This window comes from Coturnix japonica, chromosome 2 (genome assembly GCF_054131305.1).
Source record: "Coturnix japonica strain WE chromosome 2, WE-NBRP24, whole genome shotgun sequence".
NCBI lineage: Eukaryota > Metazoa > Chordata > Aves > Galliformes > Phasianidae > Coturnix > Coturnix japonica.
In genome coordinates, this window is record NC_140664.1 from 58,635,612 (window position 1) to 58,651,473 (window position 15,862).

A 15,862-nucleotide genomic window follows, 5' to 3' on the forward strand; every position below is an offset into this window, starting at 1 on the left:
CCTAACGAATCCCACTATTGAAAAATTTGCATAACAAAAGGCTGTCGGAAGCTATCGGAGCTCAGCAACTTGAAGCAAAGCTTGCAGACCTGGAGCCTATGGCTCACCCTACATCGCAAGAAAAGGAGGATTAAGCCTCCGAACTCGTCAGAGCGTAGAAGTGGGAGCTGCAGAAAACTGCTTCCCCCGCAATCTGAGACTGCGCGGGTCCCCCTTATCCCCCGCCTTTTTCTCCTGCGGCGCGACGGTGAGAACGGGGGAGGGTCACATTCCCCAGCTAGTCTCTTTCTTGAAACTGTTACCGGGAGAGGTGAGTTAATTCCTCTTTGATGTCTTTTCCTGTAGCGTCTGCTTCTCAAATAAAGTCTGTCATTCTTCTACACATTTTTTTTTTTTTAAATTATTTTTTTTTAATACATTACCACATTGCCCTGCAGATGTAAAGTAAACTTCAGTGATCAGGTTCCTGATTTTAAAGCTGTTATTTTTTATAGTAGGTAGTTCAGCTTTTCTTTCAAGAGAGGGAATCTTTAATCCCAGGTCACAGAATCATATTCAAGGTGAATGTATGTAGCTAAGTTAGAAAACAAAAATAGTATTTGCTATGAAGTGACATTTGTTCATGTGCAGTAGATTGGCACTGTAGGAAGCTTTCTCATATTTGGTTGTATAATCCAACTTGACTGGATGAGTATCTTCTGGTGTTTAAGAATGTAATGTGTTTATATACATCTGTATGTCTTACCTGAATCTGCCTGGCTTTCGTAATTCTGTTTATGAATATGTAATTTCAGTGATTATAATAATAATAGATTTCTTTATTGGAAATAAACAAAAAAGTGGAGTGCAGGTATGACACCTCAGGGAGGAGTAGCTAGAGCATGCTGTGTTCCTGTTTCCTAAATCATTGGACAATTATAATGACTTGTTATAGAGTTTGTTACACCACCAAGTAGTTGCAGAGCAGATATGTTTTATTTGGCCAGCTGGGTGCAGGGCATATAACTCCTTCCTAGCCTGCACACTGAAAGCAGATAAGCATCCCTATTTATAGATGGAATACATGCATTTTTGTGGTACAAGAAGTGGTTATTACAATTAATTATTGTAGAAATTCATTGCAATGTTCCATGCCTATTCTATGCCCCCAACTCCTGACCCCACATTGTGCCCATTGTTTGTGCTCAACTGCTCTTACAACTTTAACAATATAACAGATTAACTCTTTATTGAATAAACATGGGGCTGAGGCTATGGTTTTGTCTTAATAGGAACAAGTCAGAGATAGATACCAGCACGATGGGTTTGGCCATCCATCTCATCATCTGCTGTAACATGATCACAGCAATTTCATCTGTGGTTTGGATTCTTGCTGACAAGACACACTTTACTTGTCAACTGTCTCATCAGGGATCCAGAAGTATTGGAATTGTTGGAATCGGTTAGAATGGACTATTGTTTGTACTTTAAAGAAGCAATTGTTAGTTCAGTGTGTTAATTTTAGTTTTGCTGCTTATAGGAATATTTCTTAACCATGTGCTTTTTTTTATTAATAGAGAAGGGAGGGATCTTGGACAGGGAAAGTGTCTTGCTCCAATTTAGGAGTGAGGGAAAGGTTCTTTTGATATGTTATGCCCGGCGTGAGATTAAGAAGAAGAGCATTCAAATGTTGATCCGACCAGTTTATTGGAAATGATAGACAATTGAGGGGATGGGGAAGGGAGAGCAAAGAATACCAAAATTAGGGTGATGGGGAAGGGAAAGTAGGCGATAGAAAAAGGTAGAAAAGAGCAAGAATTACGTTAAAGCGGGGAATAGTCACCTCCTGAATGCAGCAGCGTCCCGTAGCACGTTGTTAACGTTGGTCCGGGGCAAAATAAGCGTATGGGAGAGCAGCAGCGAAGTAACAGGCCGCAGATCGATGAAACGCAGAGAAGGTGGTCAGAGTAGCGAGGTCTCAGGAAATGGAGTCTCAGGCAGCGAAGTCCCTCGGAGCAGAGTCTCGAGCAGCAATCCCAGAAGAGATAATAGGCAGCAGTAGGACAACAGTGGAGGAATCTGAGGTCAGATACTTAGATGCCCACAAAGGTTCTTCAGCATGCAGGCATCTTCTTCAGCATGCAGGCACTCGCGTAGAGAGGCATCTGATGACAGAAAACCTCCTTGTTTCCGTAGTGAGGCATCAGGTGTCAGAAAAACCTCCAAATTCGGGGTTTGTCCGTGCCCTTTTTATCCTTCTTTCCAGCCTTCGAGACATTTCGGGACGGCTCGGGTCAGAGTCCTGTGATTTCCTCAGAGATGTCAATCTTCCTTGAGATGAGCCAACACGAGAGAAAGACCACTTGAGGGCCATTAGTCCTCAGAGATGGCCATCTTCCTTGAGATAGGCCTACACAAAAGACCACTTAAGGGCCATTAATCAGTATCTTAATCTTCCTTTCGTAGCTCCCGGTCTCGTCCATCTCCTAAACAAAGGGATTTCTCGAACATTGGTTCCTGTGTGTCTGAGACAAAGGGAGTCCTGGAACCTTGGCCAGGACTTGCCTGAACTTGTCCATTTCAGCAAACTTTGAGACAGTAATGTAAAAAGCATGGCCTCTTACACCACCCCGTGACTCAAAGTTTGCTTAAAAAATGGACCACTGCTGATCCAGGATGGTGAGAAAAAGATAGCAAGCATGAGGGGAAAAGGAGAGGGCAGGGGAATTAAAATGTTTAATACAATCATTACAAAGGATTCCTTGATGTGCTCCACTTCTCCATCACTTGAGGAGGTTACAAAATACATGGACAATACAACACATTGGGATAAGTTCAATGAAACATGGTATCATACACAAAACAAACATGAAAGTTGCGACAACACACAATAGATAAAATAAGATGCATTTTACACACAGTCCACCTGGAAGCCAGGAAAAAAAGGTCAAGGTCTGGGCTTTTCCAAGTTTGGACGGGAACATGTATACCATCAGCAATTTGTTTAACAACTTTACCATTATCAATCTTTAGACAACAGGTGGAATCATTTAATTTGCTACAGACACCACCCTGTGATTCTTCAGGAGGGTTGACACAAATATTACATAATGAATAAAAGACAGAAATTGAGAAAAAACAACCATACGTTGAAAACAACCATACATTTAACAATGACCAATAGTAAAAAATAAACAAGTAAAACAATAGGGATATTTGTGTCAGGAGAACTTTCCACTTGAGCATTTCCAAAACAGTTCAATTGCTGAGAGATATAAATACTAGTCTGGCAAGTTTAAGAACTGTTATAGTCACAACATAGTGTAGGATACCCCAGAATTTAAATCATAGGGAGTAATACCAGAAACATACAACTTTCTCATCAAAAACTCTTATCAAAGACACTTTCCAACAACCGTGTTTTGAATGGAACTCCTGGAGTGATGAGACACTGAAAAGCATCAGTGCAAAGGGTTTTATGATAAATTTCACTTTAGTGACCACATCTAACAGATAGGTCCCATTGCTCATTTCCCAATTCATTAGGAATTTGGAAACACCATGGAGTTACATGCAAATCACCATCAAGTTTGACCAAAAGAGGTGAAATAAGGGGTTAGGAGGAATGATTACCACTGTGCAAAGAGTACAAGAAAGCCAGGATGACCTGAAAAAACTCTGAACCCAATTGTGAAGTTTAAACACATCCAAAGACTGATACCAATCACAACTCACAAGTACAGCAAACAAAAACATAATACTATTGCAACCAAAATATGTAATAAAGAGGTATATCAGTATTCTAGCTTGATCACATCTTCAATTTTTCTGTCACAAAACACAAATGGTTAAAATCAGCTACGAGCCATTCTGTTCCATGAAGGTCCCACGGGGATCTTCTGTAAAATAAAACAAGACAACTTGCCCTTTGGGGGCTTTGTTAGTACAATTATCTTCTCCTTTTGTTGTGAGCTTTCCAACACATCCACCCTTCACTGCCTTCCCCCCCCACCAACCCTCTCATCTGGGGGAGGGGGCGAAAGTATCAACTTTCCTTGAGCTTTTGTCCTGGCCACAAGTTAACTAATTTCTCTAGCCTGACTGTGGGTAATCCATTCATCAAATCTCGTGGAACACCCTTTTGCCAGCCCAGTGTCCAGAAACGATTACGTTTATGATCAATATTTCTCCTACCTGTTCTTATTGGCAGTGAGACCCTTCCAGTTCCACAGAGTTTTGGGCTAGGTGGCCTAGGAGCAAGGGTAGTTGCTGCGAGCCTTACTTCCCTTGGCTCAGATTTACTGGAAGAAGCCACAGGCCCATATTTCCTTTCATAATTAATCAACTCTTGGGCAACCTCCCCCCATGTCCATACCTTATACCCCGATTGCAAATGGCCTGAGGTGCCTGTTCTTTCTAATGCTGGCTGGGTTCTTTCTCCCTGAGGCATAGCTTGTATTTTTCCCTGCAGTTGTATGCCTATAGGTTTCAGTGATTCTGGAAGCCCCCTGATTAAAGGAGTCATTCGTTCAGGATCAACAGGCATCATCATAGGTGATTCATGATGTGGCTGCAGCTTTTTATCATACATCATTTGGAGACAAGCAGCCTTTTGAACACTTTCAACCAATTGATCAGCTGTCCCATTAATGGCAAGAGGGTCTCCCCTTTCTAAAGGGTTGAGACCACCAGCCCAGTAAGCAGCCCTCTGTGTTAGGGACCAGGGAGCACGGTTATTACCAGTAGTCAAAAATACTCCTGGCCCCCAATAACCCTCAGCCTCCTTTTCGGTTAACATAATTTGATCTCCACCAGTTAAGCTGACTCTCCATACATATTCTGTTTCTGATTCCTTTGGAGAGCGGCTAAAATCTTTTTTCAGTTTTGCTAATTCAGTGGCAGAAAAGGGAATTTCTTTAACATTCATTTGAGGATCCAGGTCCTCTCCATTTTCAAAGGTATATTCTGTTTTTATTAGAGGGCGCAGAGGGGCTATTGGGGTTTCAAACTTATCAAAATTTTCTTTCGCTTCTTTTAGTTCTTCCTGAGGATACAGTTTTTCTTGTGGTGCACCATGAATATCAGTGTCACCCGTATCTTTATATGTTAAAATTTCCTTAAAAGCCATTTGTAACAAGGCCGAATTATGTCTCTCTCTTTCCAATTGTACTTCTAGATTTCCAATTTGGTTTTGCAAGGCTTTCACGAGTTCTTGGGTTGTTTTAACTGTTTCTTGTAACGAATGTATAGTCTGGTTTTCCGCCTCAAACTGCTGGTCTCGGAACTCCACGGCTGCTTTTAAAGCAGCACCGAGTACTGCACAAATAAATGATTTGCCTTTCCCGGCTCGAGTACGAGCTCCATGTTGTAAAACGCAAATGCGGTCAGAAACAGCCTGCAAATTATACCAATTTTCACGTGCCCAGTCCATCCCTGATGACGATGGCCGAGACGCGTGCTTTTCAAGGATATCAAACAACATATTTTCACCTTCCATAGCAAATGTAATTTTACTCACAACAAAATCTACAGGCAACGAAATGTACGCTGAGGGAGGAGGAGGTGATTCCTTATCTCCTCAGAGAGGCAAACACTTAACAAAACCAACAACTGCTCAAAACACTCCTTTACACAAAAGACCAAATTACTCAATCAACACTTCCAAAGGAAGTGTAAACACCTCAATCAGTCCTGGCTATCCTGGCAAGCCACAGCGAAAAACCTCAACCTCCAAGCAACAAAAGTTAGAAATAACTTCTAAGTTTCTCAAAAGTAATAAACTTTTTGGAGAAGCACACACCACTTCCACAAGAGGCGCACACAGAAAACTTTAAAACCAAAGGTACGTCACAAGATACTTAAAACCACCACAATGCAAAATAGTCTTCCCGGGGAGGCACACACGTGTAAAACAAAAGCAAACAGTCAAAATTAATTCATTTGTCCCCGAGAGGTATACACGTAAGTGAGAAAGTTTCAGAATGTGGAGCGGTCTTCCTGGAGAGGTGCACACGTCAAATTAATTTATCAAAACAATCGCTCCTTGCAAATCCAGGAGAATCAGACAGAAAAGTTTTAGAGAAACTGGAAGGATAACACTCTCACGACGGGTATCCTGCCGACTACGCCAATCTTCCTTTCAGCATTTTTTCCATTTCAGCAAACTTTGAGACAGTAATGTAAAAAGCATGGCCTCTTACAGAAAGTCATTACCTTGCTAATAGTAAACAAGTTTAGCAGGAACTTGAGCCAGATATAAACACACGAGGTGTCTGGTTACTACACGTGACCAAGTTGTTGCACAGGTTGTAAGCATGTACAGTATATAGGTGGTTCTTAGTTCTTTGTTCTGCACCAGTAAGGGAGTCTGCATCTGTCTTGCTGCACCCACAAGGGATCTCAGAGCTTTCTTGCCACAGTCCTTGACCTCAGCAACTTTCTAAAAGCGTAGTTTAAGTATCACTACCTTTCTGCTGTGTTGGTGGTGGTTTTTTTTTTTTGTTTTTTTTTTTTTTCCCTCTCATTCCAGGCATAATTAAGATGATGCGAAGTTTTGGTGAGTAGTGTCTTGGCTTAACTGAGGCAGCTATTGATTTAGTTCCATCAGTTAAGTAGTTAAGTACAACATTTGCTGCTAGTATGAGCTTACCTGCTTGAGATAAGAATTACATTCTATTCTCAAGACTCCACAAGAAATGCACATTCTGTCATATCTGGTTAAGTTTCTCTTTTTTTTTTCCTTATCTTTATTACTTGCTTTAAATAGAAAACATATTTATTGTCCTTGTTGCAGAAGAAGAAATCACCCCCTCCCCCCCCCTTTTTTTTTTGGCTCTTCTGTAAGATCAGTCACCTTGACAGAATGACATATGCTGGCAGTGAAAGTGAAAGGCATTTTTTCCAAGCCACTTTTTTTGCTGTTTTGGTTTTTGTTCCAAGCTCTTTAATGACACAAAGAAAATATGATTATATATGTAATATTAAAAGGAGGTTCTTGGCATATTTTGAGCATGCTGTTGGTGTTGAACAATTAACTTTCCTTCCACACAGCATGTGGAATTTCAAGGCTGAGTTTCCATTCCTCTTTTACTTATGAGATCAATGTAAATATGAGGAAAGCAAATAATTACATGTTTTTTAGTAGTTTCTTGGGATTAGGTGCTATATGACTAAGATGAGAAACCAGTTCACACTGTCTGCCTCATCTAACAAATGTTTCCAGTAGCACCAATGTAAGAGTAGAAAGAGTGGAGGAGTGGAAGCACTGAGATCACTGGCAGATCCCTGGCACTACTCTGCTTGTGAAGGTTTTACTTCATGTACAGTTCCTGCTACATTTTAAATTTGTTTAGTATAGAGTAAGAGTATAAGAGTAAGTCTCAATGTTCTTAATAGAAGTGGTTGAGAAATGAGAATCTGCCTGTACAAGCTTAGTGAGTATGCTCTAGGGAAATGAAACATCTGTAATTTCTATTGAAACTCCTCACTGAACCCTGAAGACTTTTTTTAAGCAGGAAGAACCATTACTTCATGCAGAAAATATGTTTCCATGTGCCTTACTCTTTCTCTTTGCAGTCCCTTTCTTAGTTGCTGTATGATTGTATTTTCTTGCTGTTTTAAATGTGTTTTAACTGTATTTTAGCACCGGTGGTAGACTAAGGAGACTATATAGTTTTTCATGCCAGTTCTATACTTTTTGTATTACTGGTGCAGCTTATTTGAATTGCTACAACTCAGAATCACGTTTTTGTGCTGGAAGTACCTGTTAAACACCACAGGAAAGTACCTACCTTCTGATGTGTTCATTCCAGTAATGACATAATGGCATACCCTGTGTAAACCTAACATAGTTTGTTATTTCTAATCAGTTCAAAAGGCATTTCATATTATCAACCAGCAATGCCATGTTGCTTTCCATACAGCTCATATTTTAACACTACAGGGTTTGGCATGATGTATGCTATGATTTTCCTCCTGTAATACTTACTGGAAGAAGGAAGATGTCTTTCTCATTGTGTGCTGGCCTCAGCGAGTTGTCAGTTTGGTGCCTAGGAAGGAGAGCAATAGAAGAGTTTTAAATATGCATGTTGTGACTACTACTGGTCTGAGGAAGCGGTCTAACCATTTTTGTCTGGTAAAGTAGTTGGTAGATAGAGCAAGGTTATTAGTAGCTACTGATTCTGTGAAGGTAATGGAACAGTAAAAGTGGTGTTTGACACAATTGTACAAGACCATTGTGGAAGAATTACATACTAATAAAAAACCCTGCAACGCTATTAGCATTAAATGCATCTGCCCTTTATTATAATAGGGTGCAATTATGTTTTAGATTCTTTCTGGTTTAACTTTCAGCTGAGTTCCTACTTCCTGCTTGCTGTTTTATGTGGTCTTGGGCTGAAGCCTCTGAGAGTTTTTAAGTCTGATTTAAACAAAACCTGGATTTTAGCTTTCTATATGCTTCTTTCGTATTCTTCCATGTTTCTGTTATAAGCTTTGAACCATTTGACTTAACCTCTGAATCTTGTCTACTATTTTAGCTGCTCAAAGGGCTTTTTATTTGCAAAGCCCAGCATGAGTTCCCTGTTCTTTAAAAATGCTGTTCTTGAAAAATGATAAAAACAGACTGAAATAACAAGGCTGTTTCCCATTTTACTTCTAGAATTTGGAAACAGCTAATCAAATATCAGCCAGATCTTATGCACTAAGCTTTATTTTGATGATTCAAAATTATTCATCATTCCCCTGAAATTTCTGATAACTAGACTAAAAAAAAAAGCAAAACACCAAAACAAAACAAAACAAAACCTTCTAGGGGAGTAGGATTGGAAACAGTTATTGCAATTAGGGAGCAGCTTTGCTTTGTTAGTAATGAGTGAAAAGATTAGATCCTTAATACTAGAAGATGGGTTATGTAATTTGTCCTCTCTTTGGACAGAATGAAAGTGAGGGTTAGATACGCTAGCTGTCCTGTACCCTGGTTGTGTTGTGGAGCCCCTTATGTTGGGCATGTGGTGTGTGTTAGAACATCATGTTTGTTTTAGCAGATGAGTGGAAATGACCTTGCCAGGGTGATCGTGCCAAAAGTATGTTGAAAAAAAATAAATCTTTCTAGATGGTACTTCTTAAGCTGCTGTCACAACAAGCATTTAAAGAGATAAACGGACAGATGTGCTTTCCTTCTGGATGATTTTTGCTCAAGAAGGTAATCTTTCTTGGTGAAAAATGTGGGAAGCATTTAATTACACTTTCTCAGAAGGCAGCAGAGACAAGCAGTGGGTCTTCTACATTGTATATTTGTGTGTGTGTGAGAGAATACATTGTGTGAAAAGAAATTATTTTCAGTTTCCCTAGTTATTTATTATTCATATGTAGCTTGTCTAACTGAACTCAGAGATTATCAGTTCCAACGAAGTGGTCATTAGAGAATACTGGACTTTTTTTTTTTTTTCTCCAGTAATTTTCCCAGGGGCTGGAAGTTATTAATGTTTGTTAGCAGAAGAAAGTCAAAGTCAAAGCAGAGGATGAAAATCAGTGAGCTAACAGGGGAAAAAGTCTGCAACTGCAGTTCCGTTCTTGATATGCTATTAACATGAAGTGTGCTACCAGTTTCTCTGTCTCATTCAAAGTAGTTTTGTGATAAATGTGGTGGCCAGAAAAGATCCAAACAAATGTAAAGACCTTTTTCTTCTAGCAAATAACACAGTCCAGGAAACTAGTTTACAACTAGAGTATCTAGGAATATTTTAGTAATACAGGTGCATGTTTTTTAATTGCCACATCTATCATTGCTGCTGGAATTGTCAGAGGAAGATGTTAGACCTATCTTTTTGAATATGCTTTAATGGAAAGTCTCCTATCCTGTGGTCTGGACCACAGTAATTGTTAAGGTGAAATTGCGTTTCAGGGTGTGTGCCCAAAAGTCTCTGGTCATCTATGCCAATGCTGAGTTCAGCCCAGTGGAATGACTTTTGTCACAGAAAGGACTTAAGGACTGGTATGTTTATAAGCTATGCATTCTGTTTTAACTGACATATTCCTATCAGTTTCAGTGGATGTTTAGCAATTGAAGCAACACTTCCTGAATTGAAATTCTGTTCCTGAGTGTCATGTATTAAACTATAAATCCAACATGTGGTATCAAAAGGTTATATCCAAGGCTTGATGCCCATTTGTAATCATCAACAAATAAAGACACTGGGATTTCTTCACAGCTGCAATAATACTACCATGGGATGTTAATTTATGGGGCCACTTGTGTACGTTCCATAGGTAGTCACTGGAACAGGAAGCTAGTTCAACAGATTTAGTAGTTAATGGAGTTAAGCACAGCTGATGATCCCTGGGGGACAGATGGTGTCCCCCAGGGATCAGTACTGGGGTGTGTCTTCTTTAATATCTTTACTGATGACCTAGATGAGGGGATTGAGTGTACCCTCGGTAAGTTTGCAAATGACACCAAGTTGGGAGGTACTGTTGATTTGCCTTAGGGTAGGGAGGCTGTACAGAGAGATCTATATAGGCAAGGTTGCTGGGCTGAGGTAAATAGGATGAAGTTCAACATGGTCAGGTGCTGGGTCCTGCATTTTGGCCACAATGACCCCATGCAGGGGGTTATTGCAGGCTTGGGGCAGAGTAGCTGAATGACTGGGAAGAGAAAAGGGACCTGGGGGTGTTGGTCAGTGCTCACCTGAACATGAGCTGACAGTGTGCCCAGGTGGGCAATAAGGCTAATGTCATCTGGCCTTCATTAGAAATAGTGTGGCCAACAGGAGCAGGGAGGTAATCATCTCCCTGTACTCAGCACTGGTGAGGCTGCACCTCGTGTTCAGTTTTGGGCTCCTCGCTACAAGAAAGACATTGAGGCCCTGGAACGTGTCCAGAGAAACACAATGGAACTGGTGAGGGATCTGGAGCACAAGTCTTATGAGAAGTGGCTTTGTGAAATGGGATTGCTTAATCTGGAGAAGAGGAGGCTCAGGGGAGACCTCATTGCACTCTACAGCCTTCTGAAGGGAGGTTGTGATGAGGAGGTGTTTGGTCTGTTCTCCCAGACAACAAACAGGACCCAAGGAAATGGCCACAAATTATACCAGAGGTAGTTTAGATGAGACACAAGGAAAAACTTTTTCTCTGAAAGAGTGGTCAGGCACTGGAATGGCCTGCTCAGGGATTTGGTGGAGTCACCATCCCTTGCAGTATTCAAGAGGCATCCAGATGAGAAGCTATGAGATGGTTTAGTACCTTAGTGATAGTAATGGTAATGGGAGGATGGTTGGACTAGATGATCTTGTAGGTCCTTTCCAACCTTGTGATTCTAAATCAGGTTTGTAATCCTGTCACATGATTCCTGAGCCTCTCCTAGGAGGTGTTTGATACTACAGTCCCTTCCTCCTTCCTTATGCTTCAGCTCTGCACTGCCTTAAAACTCAGCACATTTCTTGTTTCGTGCTTTGGCAGTTCCCCTTTTATGTGGGATTACAGTTAAAATGCATTCGGGAGAAGACCATGTTATGGGCTTTTTTATTCTGTTTGAATTCAAAACAGAAAACAAACTTAAAATATGATTTCACATAACTTCCACTCTCTTGATTTTTAAACAAATGAAAGTTTTAGTATTATAGGGAGAAAAATCAGAAAGAAAAAAAAAAAAATGAAAATTTTCCATTGCAGATGAAAATATGTCCCTTCTGAATAAGCAGTGACACAGGAAAACAAAAGCTGAATACCATGGCCACTGAAAATGTTTAAGCTTCCAGTGTCAGAAGGTCTTACAGTGTAGACAAACATGTTGCCTCATTAGGTTATTCCACAGGATTCTTTTCCTCTAATTTTTCTTTAGAACACTTTTATACATTTTAAATTTGCTTCGTAAGGGTCAAGCAGACATTCATCTCCTATGTGTCATGTAACTTGATTTCCTGATTTCTGGACTAGGCAAGATATTTCTGGATGATAAGAAAACAAATTCTTTTTGTAACCTTAAATAGGAGCTGAATTGCATCTGGATATGTGGGAAAAGACTTTCCACAAGATAGTGGAAATTACATACATATCAATTGGAAATGTAAACTTCATTTGGAAGTGTCTTTAAGAAAAAACAAAACAAAAAAAAAACAAAAAACCCTTTATGTTAAAGCACAGAATTAAGAAACAGAATTAAGTCTCCAAAGAGTGAAGAAGGGAATGATATTGTGCTTATTTCCCTTCAAAGTTCTAAGTAAATGCCATTTTTGCACAGATCGTGCCACTTTGGCTGCCTGGATTTGACAGTGTTGAGGTTTCCTGCTCCCTCTCAGCCTTCCTTAATCCTTCCAGCTACATCTGCTTTTCCTAGGTATGTAGAGGATATGTAAGTCTCTAATGTAATGTTAGGCTTGTACATGTGGAAAATATGTTCTAAATCTCTTCAGGGAAAGTAGCAGTGCCCAGAAGTTAAAGGAAAAAGACTTTGGGTTTAGTTACATCTAATTAAAACCCATTGAAGCACTCAAAAGAAACATTATTCAACATTCAGTTTAGCTAAGTATGAGAAAGTTTCCATGGATCTATCCAGAACTCCAGTGTGGATGGGTTTTGGACCTGGAAAGCAGTGTATGTGACAGCACGTGTTCAACTGTGGAAGTAGAGCTAAAAGGATGAGGAGTGTCATACTTAGTTCTTTTCATAGCAGATGTGTGGGAAGATATTTAAATTTACCAGTGAGATGAAAGAAATACTGCTGAGATTCTGTGAAGTTTCTGCTTGGGACTTGAAAAGGTGATGCTCTCTGCTAGACAAAAGACAGGAGTAAGATGATTTCAAAGCATTGTTTGATCCTCCCAATTGCTAAAATACTTGGAAGTGTACATATAAAATCCTTCTGTTGCAGCCAGTTTCTGCGTCTTTAAATATTGGTGTTACTCCTGCAATGGCTTGGCTGAAGATCTTGCGAACTGACACAAAGACATAAATTTTAGTATATAAAACAGTATAAAAGGTACTTTGTGGTTTCATGTCATTTGAAATTTGATCTACAAATGGTAGCTTTGTATTTCATTGCTTCTATGAATATTAAGAAGTTTGATAATATCATTGAGGTAATTTTAGATTCTGTGTTGGAGCATTTGAGAAAGAGCTAAATGCTCAGAAACTTGCTGAGAGTAACTGCATTAAGATTTCACTCCCAAACAAAATATTAATCAGCATTTGAATGCTGCAGATAAATCACAGCCAGTACCAGTCTGATTTCTCCCTTCACTGATTTAGAGCAAACCTCCAAGTGGCACAAGAGCAATGCCTCTGAGAAGAGTGCTGGAGCTGATGCAGCTCTTTGAGCATGTCATCTGCTGCCAGGCTGTAGTGTACTGCATGGCCATCTGGCTCAGCCCAGGAAATAGGCACAGAGGGAGCTGAGGGCTATGTAGAGCCAGGAGGGAGCCCCAGAATGCTGTGTCCCCCACTCATGAAAAGCACTTCCTTTTGAAATGAGTCAGCAAAATCCATGTGGGAGAGAGCATGAGTGAGAACACTTACCAAAGGAGGTTTGTAAAGATGAGCTGCTTGGAAAGAAAACAGACATCACCAGTTTATTGACTTTGAAAGATGCATAGCCTGACCTGACATGCAAGGCTTAGATTAACCTCTGCAGTGATATTAATAACTCTTTTCCTGTTATGCATTATAAAATTTACTCCAATCTATTAATATGGTTTAATGTCTCTATTACTTGATTATCTAAGGCTAAATTGATTACCCTATAGCATTATGATGTCATCAGTACCCCAATACAAAGTTGGTGGCACTTCATCTTTCACAAGTAGCTGGGCAGATTAGATTGACTTGTGCCTTTCCTCCAACAATACCTTTAGTTTTCAGATACCTCTACTCATTTCTGTAGTATCTCTTTCTGATTTAGCTTCATTAGTATTAATGAATAATACTACTACCTTGGTTGGTTGTGAACCCCTGACCTTTCCCTCTTGGTGATGAATTTTCTATTTAGCAAGGCTGCACAGATACTGTGTCAACCTGTGAAGGTGGTCCCTCAGTCTGCCTCCAAACTAGAACCAGGGACAACCCAAAGAGCGTCAACTTTATTGTTTAAGTCTCTGTTACTCTAATTATAGCTAACAATATATTTTACTATCTGCTGGCAGTTCTCTTTTAAAAAAAAAAAACAAACAAAAATGCCTTCATTCATAAGATTGCCATCCAAAGTTTATTCTAAAAGCAATTTAAAAAAAAAAAAGTTTCCAAATACTTTCCTGAAATGAGTTTCCAGCTTTGATTAAAAATAAATAAATAGCAGAAACAACTGGAAAAAAAAAAAATCAGACTTGTGTTTAATTCCTGTCATGATGGCTTTTTCTCTCTTCCAAGCACCAGCAGAAAGTGCACAATTAAGTGTTTATATTGGCACTGCAGCTGTGGAAAGACCCATGGGCTGAAGATTGCTGGGGTGAGCTGGCAGAGCTGGGTTTGTCGAAGAGTGTAGGTCATCAGCTGGGCCTGATGGGCCAAAGGGGTGCCTAACTTCAGCCCACGTTGCTTGAAGTGAAGGCATCAGGGTGTAAAACATCCTATCCTACCTTTAGCCTGGGCTGATGTTCACCTTAAATTTTAAAAAAAAAAAAAAAAAAAAAAAAAAAGGTTTGCTTTTATTTTATTTCTGGGCATTTCTGGTTCCCATTGAACTGAGAAAACACGAACAAGAAAAGACCTTCCAAAAATGTGTATTGTTCCTTGTACTGGCTACCTCAGCTTACCTGAGAGCAATAGGTTCAATGCTCAGTAACCACATATGTTTCTATAAGAAGATGCAAAGACCTAATAGCGCTTTTAAGAGTGTTTTCCATGTTTTCTCTGTTTTATGCATTAGTTAAATTGCACACAAAATCTGCAACAATGGGATAACTTCTGTTAACAGTTTCTCAGTTTCTCATATAGCTGGAAACCTCCCTAGTGGGAGAGATTCCTTAGCATGACTGAAGAAGGGTAAAGTTTTTTCTTTCCCTTTCCCCTGCTTTTTAATTTCCTTCCCTATTCTATTCCCTCTACTTACAGTGTTCTCCAATATACTTGAACTTCTTGTGGAAGAAAAGGGCAAATTTTTCACCTATGGATTTTGCTGAATGTAAAATGAAAGACAAACATGTATAATGAGCATCCATATGATATATATATATTCCAAGCCATGCAGAACAGCCTGAATTTGTAGCAGCTGTGGAGTCAGAAGATTTCAGTGTTTGGGAGGAGAACAGCAGCTCCTGGAGGGAGTCCGTGTTACCAGTGTAGTCATGCAACAAAGCTGGTGGCCAAACTGCAGCAGAATAGGAGAGGGTAGGTAGAAATGGACTCAAGATCATAAAAGCAGCCTAGGAAAGTTAATCTCATTCTGTGTTGCACAATTAAACTGAAGTGTATGTTCAAGAGCTAGCATGATGATATAATGACTTAACTATTTTCCTGTTATTCTTATGTAGGTTGTGGCTTAGCATTGTAGCTTTAGGAAGTTGTGTGTTTATGTGGATAAGAGCTGGCTCAAGAAACATTTTATGTGCATATGGCCATAATTACATGCTGCAGTGGGGGGCAGAGCACCAACCCAAAGCAGACAAGTTTCCATCACCTGGTACAAATCTCTTACATAGGAATATAAGTCTCTCTTCAGTGATCAAGCAGATTTGTATTAACAAGTGACCATTTAAGAATGGATGACCTAAAAGTATGTACCAGTATTTATAAACTGTGGAATATGCTGTGTTTAAAATTCATTAATAGGATGCTTTTCTTGTAAATGCCATGCTTTTACAAATGCTCTGTCAGGTCCCAACAAACTGAATTGCTAGTGTCTCTAGCCTCGCTTGTTACGGGAAAAGAATTTCCCTGAATTTGATTAAGTTAG

The 15,862-nt window shown here is 39.7% G+C and overlaps 1 protein-coding gene and 1 long non-coding RNA gene across 2 annotated transcripts in view; one reads left to right on the plus strand and one right to left on the minus strand.

Annotated features, from left to right (window-relative positions):
* The first annotated feature begins 213 nt into the window (after positions 1-213).
* The window catches only part of LOC146761836 (uncharacterized), a 48,672-nt gene continuing 33,023 nt past the window's right edge, over positions 214-15,862 (plus strand). Inside the window, exon 1 of the long non-coding RNA XR_014943460.1 lies at positions 214-310. This is a non-coding gene — a long non-coding RNA (uncharacterized LOC146761836). The remainder of the gene's footprint in view (positions 311-15,862) is intronic.
* Positions 1,668-6,192, minus strand: LOC146761837 (uncharacterized). Its single transcript, XM_085539852.1, has one exon. The coding sequence runs from the start codon at positions 5,474-5,476 to the stop codon at positions 4,025-4,027; it is 1,452 nt and encodes a 483-aa protein (XP_085395978.1). The 5' UTR covers positions 5,477-6,192; the 3' UTR covers positions 1,668-4,024.

Bases quoted from the DNA above. Each gene is read 5' to 3' on its own strand.
- LOC146761837 (XM_085539852.1), bottom strand. From the start codon at position 5,476: ATGGAAGGTGAAAATATGTTGTTTGATATCCTTGAAAAGCACGCGTCT.